The following is a 12,345-nucleotide window of genomic DNA, read 5'->3' as shown; positions in this document are numbered from 1 at the left end:
CAAGCAAACTCGTATTACCACAGTAACTGAGATAAATCACTAAATAGACGAAGCATTTGCACAAACAAATTGCGTGGAGCACATAGGGTACGCCGAGGCAGAGCGCACCCCACACACTGGTCTGACAGGGCTTTCCTTGCGGCTCGTCCTGGGATTGGTGGAACCGGAGAGCGTCATAATGATGATGGACAGAATATTAAACCAATAAGAAACCTAGGGGTTGAGCAAACGGAGAGGAGGGTGAAAAAAAAAGACAGAAAGAAAACATAAATAATAACAGTGTGTTTGTGTGTGTCTGTGTGTGCACGCACTCAGGCATTTCTTAGCATCAAACCTGCCTAAACGTCGTTGTCCGTAGCCACTAAATAAAAAAAATAGGAATTGCCGTGAGATTGTGTTGCACTCTCAGCTCACATCATTCAAAAGAAAAGGTCCACATTGTCCTCTGATAATGTCAACAGACTGGACTGTCTTAGCAACTGACTGAGGCCCCGTTTACACTAGTGCGTTTTAGTTTTAAAACGGCGTTTTAGAATGAAAACGATCCGCGTCCACACTCGCGTTTTACCCAGCGTTTCTGAACTGCTCTCCGTCCACACCAAAACGCTGAAAACACACATCACGTGACCACACACACTCTTTGGCAAGCGCTGCAGCCTATCTACCCAGATGAGAGCTGCTAGTCGGACTTCTCATCAAGCATCTCCCGCTGGATCTAATCTCATTGTATTTATTAAATGTGATATTTCATTCATCTTGTTGTCTTTATCTAACGACATATTCCCTGACTTTGGTCATTGGAATCTATTACTTGTTCTCAGGTAACGTGTTTTGGCTGAGCGCAAAGATAAGTTAATGATTAATCCATGTACATTCTGTATATTGACTGATCGCTTGCCTTTATTTCCTATAATGTATAAACTTAATGTATGTTATACTTTTATAATGGCCAATATCGATTATTAAAACTGATATTCAGCAAAAGAGAGGCTGTGTTTCGTATTTTCACTGAAATTGAAAGGAGGCAGTTGTTATCGGCTCCGTTTTGTTATAAATATCCACACAGTGAAGATGACGCTCATCTTATGCAGCACGACACCTCAACATTTCTGCTGTCTGTTTAGTTGTTAATATTAAAATGAAAATATTCAGTTCCTTAAATCATGTTCACATTTTATTGTTGAGAAAGTGAAACAACGTAGCCAGGGTGATGTGAATGAAGTTATAAAGTACACTGTTCCCTTTGAAGATTTACCCGTGTCCTCGGTATAGTCTGTTTTTCCATATCAAACTGAGAAGAAGAGACTGCAGCCATGATCAAACTTCCGAAGTCTGAACTTACACGGAGAAGATGCAGGACTGAACTGTGTGTGTGGGCTACTTAATATTGAGGAAAAGCCCCAATCAGAGAGGCGAATGTCTGCAGCCCCGCCTCCGTTTTCAGATGTCTCCGTTTTCCATCATCCACACTGAGACGGAGCAGCAGCGTTTCAGAATGAAAACAGCCTCTCCAGCGTTTTCGGCGCTCGAGAACTCCGGCGTAGTGTGGACGGATGGCGTAACCGTAGCAAAACTTATGCGTTTTCAAACTAAAACGCATTAGTGTAAACGGGGCCTGAATGTAGAGGACTGATCAAAAATGTTTCTATTTTATAATTATTGTTCTCAACTCACAGCAATACAACTTTACAATGAGTGCAACTATTCAATACTTTATTATTATTATAATTTTCCATTTTCCATATCTGTAATGCCTGTATTTTGGCATTTTTTGCAGTCCACTTATAATCCAACTTGGAAATCAATGTTTTCTTTATTGATATTGATTGTTATGAAATTGAAATGGCATTATTAATTTATTTCTGTAATAAATATGGCTGTCAAGCCAGGATCTTGATGGTTTATTGTGGGTTTGTTGTTTACATGAAGAAATCTGTGTTACAAGTTAAAAAATTTTAATAAACAATTTTATTTTGAATTTAAATAGTTTTTATCTTGCGTTTACATTAATTTTACATTTGAATAGCCAAAATTACAAGTTTCAGTCTTTTAAATGTGATTAATCGCGGTTAATTTTTTAAAAAAGTGCGATTTAATTAGTTATTAATTAATTAGTTAATTTTTTTTAATCGATTGACAGCACTAAATTTACATATTGTAATTTGCACTGCGAAAATTTTTTTTTTTTTTTGGTTTGGTTTTTAGTTCAAATATCTAAAAATCCATAAATTAAGAAGCATTTTCTAGACAAACGAAAACATACTGTACATAATATACAAAATAAATATTTATATATAAATATATATTAACATTTCTAGATAACAAATATTGTATAAAGTGTCATACATATTTTATAAGTGTCATACATATATTTATATACACAATATTCATTTTGGATGGAATTAATCGTGATTCTTCATTTGACAGCACTACCTGAACATGTTTAAAATCCTCAGATGATAAACTATAGTACAGGCTCAACATTGCATGATCCTCATGAGAATATTGCGAATGCACACATTGCGATATCGATATTGTGCAGCTCATCCGGCAGTTTTCTCTTCATAAAGCGTGTCTGCCGGGCCTAAAGCTCCTGACAGCAAAACATCTCACTTTACAGGCATTTCTGAGGGCCTTCTCTCGCCTACGGGCCCTTTATGAAGGATTTCACCCTATCAGATCTCACCCGAACCCTTCCTCACATAATACTGTGCTCTTATTATGTAACGCGTCTCATTTTTCTGTGCAATTGTTGCGTTGGAGAATCTGTGGAGGCTGGAGATGTGTGCAAATGTGAGGTGTCTGATTACACACTAAATAAGCATCTCTTTTTTTGTGTGTGTGTAAAAGAAGAAGTCGCACGCTGAATTCTGAGTGTCTTGCATTTGTTTTACCATCTATGATGCCTAGGTTTAATGTTTTGCAAAAGAAAAAGTGCTTGTACTTGTTTGCTGTGTATTTTACACTGCAGGAAAAGCTTTGCTTGCTTCGCTTGGTCTTGTTTCTAGACTAAATATCTACAAATTCTGAAATCAAGAAGCATTTACTGTACATGTTCAAAATATAGTCTTGTTTTCAGTATAATAATGAGTCAGTTTAAGTGCGTTTCCAAGCTAAATAATCTGCCAATTGTGTAAGTAAGCTAATCCTGTTTTGGTTTGAAATGGGTTTATTTTATTTATGCCGCTGGCGGATCATTTAGTTTGTTTTAAGGGAAAACTCATCGTCATGCCATTAGTGTTTATTTTCAGCACTGTTGGCAGTGGCGGATCTAGGGGGTTTTAAAAGCAGGGGCCACAGTTTACAGAGGGGGGCAAACTTATTCAATTAGTGCTTGCACTATATGTTTTAGGAATGCACTGATACCATTTTTTTTTTAGAACCAATCCAATGTCGATACCAAAACCCTGAGTATCGACTGATTGTTTTTTTTTTTGTTTTTTTTTTTTTTTTAAACCATTCTTGTGTGGGATTGCTTCTTATGCAAGGGGGTGGGCTCACTCACAATTTTGCCCAAAAACACAGCCATGAATAAAGAATGGTACCAAAACACCCTCCAACAGCAACTTCTTCCAACAATCCAACAACAGTTTGGTTAAGAACAATGCATTCTCCAGCATGATGGAGCAGCGTGTCATAAGGCAAAAGTGATATCTAAGTGGCTCGGGACCAAAACGTTGAAATTTGGGGTCCATGGCCCGGAAACTCCCCAGATCTTAATCCTATTGAGAACTTGTGGTCAATCCTCAAGAGGCGAGTGGACAAACAAAAACCCACTAATTCTGACAAACTCCAAGAACTGATTATGAAAGAATGGATTGCTTTCAGTCAGGATTTGGCCCAGAAGTTGATGGAGAGCATGCCCAGTCGAATTGCAGAGGTCCTGAAAAAGAAGGGCCAACACTGCAAATACTGACTCTTTGCATAAATGTCATGTAATTGTTGATAAAAGCCTTTGAAACGTGTGAAGTGCTTGTAATTATATTTCAGTACATCATAGAAGCAACTGAAACAAAGATCTAAAAGCAGTTTAGCACCAAACTTTGTGAAAACTAATATTTGTGTCATTCTCAAAACTTTTGGCCACGACTGTACATTATTTGAGCATTCATCATGACATTGATATGATCTGTTGTGGTCCAGCTTATGTTTTCTTTGTAATATTAAGATTTTTCTTTGTAATCTGCAATTGGCCATCACTATTGACCCTAATCGTTGGTAAAAATAACCTGCCTTTTAGCAAAGCCTGATATTTTCCTGCAGATTTAAAGCGGACTAAACTAAACCGTCTGAGGCCAGTTTTACTTAATAATCCCTCGCCATATCTTGCCGTGAGTGAGACGGAGAAAATGAAAGATGTCTGAAAAATTCTCTATTTGGTTTGGTATAATTTGTTGGTTACTTTAATGTATTTCTTTTGGTCAGTTATCTACAAAATAAACAAGAATATTTGAGGTGAAGTTCAAAACAACGTCCGCTTATAAAATCTTGTTAAATAAAATATTAATATATATAAAATGACAGTAAAATATTCACAGTGTCAGAGTCGCCTATATTAGGCCAAATAATTTTCTGTTGATGACAGTTCATATGCGCCGGGCCGTCAGCTTCACTTTTATTAATATAATCAACTGCTTTGACCACAAAGAGCCAGACTTTACCAACTATTCACAGCACTTAAAGTATTTCAATCGGAATAACCCCTAGTTTTTTTTTATCATTGCATCCCTAATCTTACACTCTAAGATACTTTTTAAGCTTACAGGTGAAGTTGCATGTGTCTTTGAGCAAGATTGTGGGTTTATCTTGTTTTATTTATTTATTTATTATAATTTTTTTAAACAGATTCACTTAAGACAAATATTTTCCCCTTTGCATTTAATATTTTAACAGTGTAACAGGGAAAATCAGCACCAATCAAGAATGCATGATTATACAGTGCTCAGCATATACAAGTACACCCCTCACTAATCTCTCTGTTAAGTTAATAGTAAGCTCTACAATATTATATGTGTGCATATACATTAGATTAGTCAGTACTGAAGCCAAATCTGGAACTTATCCAACAAAATAACTTACGATAATGCTCCAAACACTACAGCCACACTTATATGGTACAGAGAAATATGAAACACACATTTAAAAAAAAAGGAGGGCGAGGTGGTGGCGCAGTAAGTTGTGCTGTCGCCTCAAAGCAAGAAGGTCGCTGGTTTGAGCCTCGGCTGGGTCAGTTGGCATTTCTGTGTGGAGTTTGCATGTTCTCCCTGGGTTTGCGTGGGTTTCCTCCTGGTGCTCCGGTTTCCCCCACAGTCCAAACACATAGGGGAACTGGCTGAGCTAAATTGTCTGTAGTGTATTTGTGTGAATAAGAGTGTATGAGTGTTTTCCCAGTGATGGGTTGCAGCTGAAAGGACATCCACTGCATAAAACATGTGCTGGATAAGTTGGCAGTTCATTCCACTGTGGCGACCAAAGATGAATAAAGGAACTAAGCTGAAAGAAAATGAATGAATGAATAAAAAATAAGAAAAATCGAGAGAAGCAACAAATGTAAAGTTGAAATCTTTTAGGTTGTGATTTTTGTTATATTTTGCTTGAATTAAATTTTTATCTTTCAATTTCTAAAGATGTTTCGTGACTAAAATATTATTTGAATAAATGTATCTGTTTTGTTTAAATGCACCGAAATGCATCGCCTATATTCACTGAGAAATAGGCTGTACTCAATTATTCTGAGCACTGTGTGCCATCATGGCTTTGCAAACATAAAATGTGATTATAATGGAAGTCAATGGGGCAAAATCAGCACCAACATCACCAAAGGGGAGTCAGTCAGCCCAGAGTCTATTGTTGAGTTTAACATTTTCAAAGCATTTTCACAAAATATGTGTCAGAATTTGACTTGTCAGCAAAAATCTTCACATCTGCTGAAACAAAGAAACCAGTTGAGGCCAAACTAACCCTCAAAATCAGCCCAGAGTGGATGAAAACGACCCAACATGGGTTTAAAGCATCAACAAACTGTAAAAAACACCTTTTTTTCTTTCTTTTACAGATTACTACTCGAGCTCGGCCACAGATTCATCAGGAGCTCCACTGTTACGTTAACACACACACACACACACACACTTGCTGTTCGCTCTGGATTATTACTGCCTAACTAGTGAACTAGTGTTGATGTCTGTCCACACACTCCTCTCATATTTCAGGATCGTTTGTGTTCATCTGAATGCCCAAAGACTGCTGCTGTAAACTCACATGTACACGGACATGCTTCTTACTGTCTTGTTCCTGGTCTAAATATCTATAAAGTCTTAAATCAGGAAGCATTTTCTAGACAAGTTAAAAGATATAGTCTTGTTTTCAGAATTAATGAGTCAAAATGAAGTCGTTTTTGATTATAACAAGAGAAATAATCTGCGAATGGGGGAAGAGAAATAATCTTATGTCAGTGTAAATACAAGATTATTTCCCTTCCTCCATTGTCAGATTATTTTGCTTGTAATAATTAAAAACGCTCTTCATTTTGACTCATTAATTCTGAAAACAACACTAAATATTTTTACTTGTGCAGAAAATGCATCTTGGTTCAAGAGTTTTAAGATATTTGTGCTAGAAACAAGACAAACACTCTCAGTAAGAAGCATTTATTGCCGTGTAGAGCTTCTGCCATATTCCTACAGAGTGTAATGTTAAACAAAGGAGCCTGTTGCATAAAGAAGAAAGCTATAAAAACAAAACTAATGTGTGAGGGTTTCCTCCTGCCCTCGCCAGAAGCCATGTGGAGAGTTACATAATGGACCAGATTCGTCAGCAAACCATTGGCATCAAAGGGAGATTAAGTATTGGTTCTTAAAGGGACAGTTCACCTAAAATACATGTGCTCATTATTTACATGACTTATTTCACATGCCTAAATGAGCAGTTTTCTGTATTTTGTGCTTCATGTTTTTATTTTTCCCCTGGTTTATTTCTGCTTCAGCATTATGGGATCTTGATCTTTCTTTAAAAGTGTAAAAAGGTGACTTTAATGAACATTTTAATAGTGTGCAGTGCTATATTGTGTGTTGGTGTTGTGTATTATGTTAAACCTTGTAATAAACTGCAGCACATTTCTGTTATTCTACAGACTTACTTCTCTAGATATTATATCTTATATTTTATTTCAAACTACTAAAATGTCACTTAAAGTCACTGAGTTGAATTTTCATCATCAGAAGTGGACAGAGCAGAGATCAACATCCCATAATGCAGTGCACATTTGTAAATAAACAGAAAAACATGACAAAATACACAAACTGTTCATTAACAGATATTATCACTGTGTGGTTGAAAATTTTGAGTTTCTTCTGTTGAACTCAAAATATATTTTACGACGTTTTAAAATGTTTTTCCTGTTTAGTTTTTGTCTTATTTTTTAATTAAAAAGCATTTTCTACATAAGCAAAAAATCTTGTTTTGTTTTCAGAATATGCCAAAATTAATTAATTGGTAGATTATTTTATTTATTCAAAGATTTAAAAAAAAAATCTTAAATCAAGACAAAAACTTTTTTATTTGCATTGACTTCTATGATATTTGTTTTTCCTACTATGGAAATCAATGGTTACAGGTTTCCAACATACTTCAAAATATCTTCATTTGTGTTTAGCAACAGATATTATTACTGTATGGGTGTAAACTTGAGTTTTTTCTGTTAATCACCAAAAAGATTTTAAAGAGCGATGAAAACTACAGTAAAAAAGTTTTCAGGTTTGTCAGGTTTATTATTATTATTATTTTTAATGAAAATATGAAACAATTCTTATAAAAAAAAACTACATTTTCTAGACAAGTAAAAATAGATTTGTTTTCAGAAATCAATTCAAAATGAAGTGAGTTCTTCCTTAAAAACAAGCTAAATAATCTGCAGTCTCGGTAAAGCAATGTTATTTTTAACTTTGAAAAAAGAATAATCCCCCTTCCCCACCACCACCAGCCCACCCTGGCAGATTATTTCACTGATATTAATAATTAACTGACTTCATTTTGACTCATTTCTGAAAACGAACTATTTTTGCTTGTCCAGAAAAGGCTTCTTTTTTCTAAAGACCTAAAGAAATCTTATGTCAAGACAAAAAATCAGAAATGCATAACTTTTGCAGTAGAAAAAACTACTATGGAATAGTGCAATAAATGCGTTTCTCAATTTTTGTCTTGATTTAAGATTCTTTAGATTCAACATTCTTCAAAATATCTTCATTGGTGTTTAACAACAGATATTATTACTGTACGGGTATAAACTTGAACACCAAAGACATTTTAAAGAGCGCTAAAAACTACAATAAATAATGTTTTAATCAAAATATCAAAAAAAATCTTATAAAATAAACATTTTCTAGACGAGAAAAAAACGTTTTGTTTTCAGAAATATGCCAAAATAAAGTGAGTTTTTCCCTTAAAAACAAGCAAAGTAATCTGCAAATGCGGTAAAGTTAAAAATAAAACTACTTTGTTTCCCCCATTTGCAGATTATTTTGCTTGTTTTAAGGATGAACTCACTTAATTTCTCAAAACAAAACCGTTTTGCTGGTCTAGAAAATGCTTTTTGTTTCACAAAAATGCAGAAATGTTTTTTTTTTTTTTTTTGCATTCACTTCCAGCGTAGGAAAAAGAAATACTGTGGAAGTCAATGCAAAAAAATAAATAAATAAAATAAATGTGTTTCTGAATGTTTGTCTTGACTTAAGATTCTTTAGATTCAACATTCTTCAAAATATCTTCATTTGTGTTGAACAACAGATATTATTACTGTATGGGTTTAAACTTAAGTTTTTTTTGGTTGTTGTTGAACATCAAAGATATTTAAAAAGTGCTGAAAACTACAATAAAAAAATCTTAGTTTTTTTTTTTGTTTTTATCAAAATATCTGAAAATTCTTGAATTAAAAACCTTTTCTAGAAAAGTAAAACAGTTTTGTTTTCAGAAATAATATGCCAAAAAAAAGTTAGATTTTCCCTTAAACAAGCAAAATAATCTGCAAATGCTGTAAATGAACTCTTTTTATTTCAAAGTTTAAAATAAAATGACTTTGTTTTCCCCATTTGCAGTTTATTTTGCTTGTTTTAAGGATGAACTCGCTTACTTTTGACTCCTTTCTCAAAACAAACCGTTTTTGCCGGTCTAGAAAATGCTTCTCGTTCCACAAAAATGCTGAAATGCTTTTTTGCTTTCACTTCCAGTGTAGGAAAGTCAACTACAATGGAAGTCAATGCAAAAAAAAAAAAAAAAAAAAAAAGCATTTCTGAATGTTTGTCTTGACTTAAGATTATTTAGCTTCAACATTCTTTAAAATATCTTCATTTGTGTGCAACAGAAGAAAGCAACTCCAAAAGGTTTGAAGCCAGTTGTGTGTGAACTGCCCCTTTAATGTGTTTCAGGAGTGTCCGCTCCTGTCCTGCTGTAAATGCTGATGTTTTTAGGAAATCTGCTTGTTTGAGCTCTAATTATTAGCAGAGAGTTGCTGTTCATCAGACTGCTGTGTTGTTGTTGTTGTAGCCCGTCCTTCAATGTGTTTTTTCTTCTTATTTTGAATGATTTAATGTTGTGTTTTGGGACTGCTTGCTGTCAGACGCACGTCGAGCTATCTTTAAGTTGGATGCCAGTTTTAAAATACTGTTTTTTGCAAACTTTTTTATTAAAATAAAAGAATTTTGTGCAACCACACATGCAACATTTTTCTGTTATTGTGTGTGTGTGCGTGCATGCGTGCGTGTGTGTGTGTGTGTGTGTGTGTGTGTGTGTGTGTGTGTGTGTGTGTGTGTGCCCGCGTGTTTTTGGATTGTAAAACATTAATTTATTAATTTTCCTTCAGCTTAGTCCCTTTAATAATCAGGGGTCACCACAGTGGAATGAACCACCAACTATTCCAGCATATGTTTTACATAGCGGATGCCCTTCCAGCTGCAACTATAAGTACTGGGAAACACCCATACACTCTCATTCAAATACACACTCAGACACTACGGACAATTTAGTTGATCAGTTCCCCTATAGCGCATGTGTTTGGACTGTGGGGAAAACCGGAGCACCCGGAGGAAACCCACGCCAACACGGAGAGAACATGCAAACTCCACACAGAGACACCAACTGACTCAGCCGGGACTTGAACCAGCGACCTTCTTGCTGTGAGGCCCCAGTGCTGACCAATGAGCCACCTACACAATCTCAAGGCAATTCGTAACTTTTTCATTTAGTAGCTACTTCTTATGAATTCGTACAATCTAATTTGTACGATTTGCTCATCACCCAATGACGGTTGGGGTTAGGGGTGGGGTTGGTTGCCACGCCTCCTTTTTAAACAAATACGTTTTCGTACGACTGAACTCGTACAAATTAGCCACTAAACTGACAAAATGTAAAATACTTGTGTTTCCTCATGAGATCAGGCTGGTGCCACCGTGTCGCCTAGTGCTGTTCTCCCAATTAATTATTTTCCATATTGAACAATATATATATTTGTATATCAGCTGCTTCCAGATTTAAAAGAGCATCACAACAATGAAGCTACAAAAATTAGAGGCTCCATTAAATAGCATAACCTATTTTCGATAGCCGATCATTTTTAGTGGCTAAAAATTCTGTATATTTCTAATATCAACATCTAGATTCTCATTGCTGTGCACTTCTGCTGTGTGATTGGCTCTTAGATTAGAGCTGTCGGCGCCAATGGTGTAGTGGAAAGTGTGTCGACACATGGCACTCTGGTCAGTGGTGCAAAAGGGGGGCAAGACTATTTTTGGAATTATTCATATTAAAAGTTTCAAATAATAAAAATAAATCAATATTTTTTTTTTACAATGTGTATTTAGCATTTTATATGCGTATAATATTATACGCCGTATAATAATATTATTAATCCGTATAATATTCGACACCTCCCCCCATTTTTCATACTATATACATGTTTTTATAAATTTAATAGGTTTCATATTAATTCATCAGGCCTTTTATTAACTTCTTTTGCTCATAAATATTTTAATTTTAGCTACAAACAAAGTTTGCTGTAACATTTTAATAAAATAGAACATTTTCGGCAGTTAGTTTCTGTTTTTTACAGTTTACAGTCTTTTTTATTTCACTTAGTGAGAGGTGTAATTGCAGTTTCAGTCAGTTGTTCATGTAAAGACAGACCTTACAACCTCTCACAACATGCATATGAGAAGTATTTGATAAGTTCTTTTGCCCTTTAGGACTCCCATATGTGTCATTTTGTTTTGACAAATGTAGTACAAAAAGTCCAAAAGCCAGGCAAGTTAAGGTGCTATCAAATGAAATTTGGTGTGGGAAGAGATGTAATTCTTTGTGACTTAACATGCTTAGTGTAATTATACCTTTTACTACTTCATATATTATTTCAGTTCTGCTCAGAACTGTGAAATGAATTAGTTTGAAGCATGTTGATGAGAAAAAAAAAAAATCTTATTGATGGAAATATTTTGGCATTGTCACATGCTTGTTATAAAATATAATTGGATTGAGGGGGGTGCGCAAAAGTTGAAGCGGCATACCCATCAGTAACTGTGCAGTTGCGCCCCTGACTCTGGTAATCATAGCGACCTGACTTCGATTCCCACGTTGAGTTCCTATGCCGATCCTTCCCCTCTCTTTGCTCCCCACATTTTCCTGTTTATACCATCTACTGTCCTATCAATTAAACATGAAACCCCCTCCAAAAATAATAATAATCAAAAAAGTTCAGAGCTTATCATTGTTATCGACATAAATTTTATCGCGATTAGATATAATGTACTTGACATCGCCCATTGGCCCAGCCCTAGTGTCCCCCCAATGTGGAACATTTCAGACTCCATTATATTCATAGAAAATGTGAGTTTTAATGAGATTTTTGTGCAGTTTATTTATAAATTTCGAGAGATCATGTGCTTATGATTGATCACAGCTGGTCCCGCATCAGCTCTGCATGATTGAGACTATCAGACGAATACTGACTCTCTATAAATAACCAGAGTTAGACTCCCCCCTTCCACCTCTACTCCCCCCTTCTCCTGAAAGGGCGGCACGGCGGCCCAGTGGTTATCACTGTTTCCTCACAGCAAGAAGATCGCTGGATTGAGTCCCGACTGGGTTAGTGGGCGTTTCTGTGCATTTCGGAGTTTGCATGTTCTCCCTGTTCTCGCATGGATTTTCTTAGTTTCCTTCCACAAAGACAAACATCGTAAGTAAATTGACTAATCCAAAGTAGTATCTTAAGACAACTCTTAGCCAGCTATAGACTGATTTCACGCAGCCGCTATTTTTAAAAGCAAAATCTGCGGTGGGAAGAAACCCGGAAGTACCGTTGGG

General features: G+C 35.6%; 1 protein-coding gene across 1 annotated transcript in view; it reads left to right on the top strand.

Annotated features, from left to right (window-relative positions):
• The window catches only part of kdf1a (keratinocyte differentiation factor 1a), a 28,575-nt gene extending 18,870 nt beyond the window's left edge, over positions 1–9,705 (top strand). Inside the window, exon 4 of the mRNA XM_087288179.1 lies at positions 6,056–9,705. Within this exon, the coding sequence (XP_087144305.1) occupies positions 6,056–6,108 (53 nt within the window). The 3' untranslated portion in view covers positions 6,109–9,705. The remainder of the gene's footprint in view (positions 1–6,055) is intronic.
• The last annotated feature ends 2,640 nt before the right edge of the window (positions 9,706–12,345 follow it).

The sequence above is a fragment of the Danio rerio genome, chromosome 16 (assembly GCF_052040795.2).
Source record: "Danio rerio strain M-AB ecotype USA chromosome 16, GRCz13ab, whole genome shotgun sequence".
Taxonomy (NCBI): Eukaryota; Metazoa; Chordata; class Actinopteri; order Cypriniformes; family Danionidae; genus Danio; species Danio rerio.
Note: the sequence above shows the minus strand (reverse complement) of the source record. Positions and strands in the feature narration are given on the sequence as shown.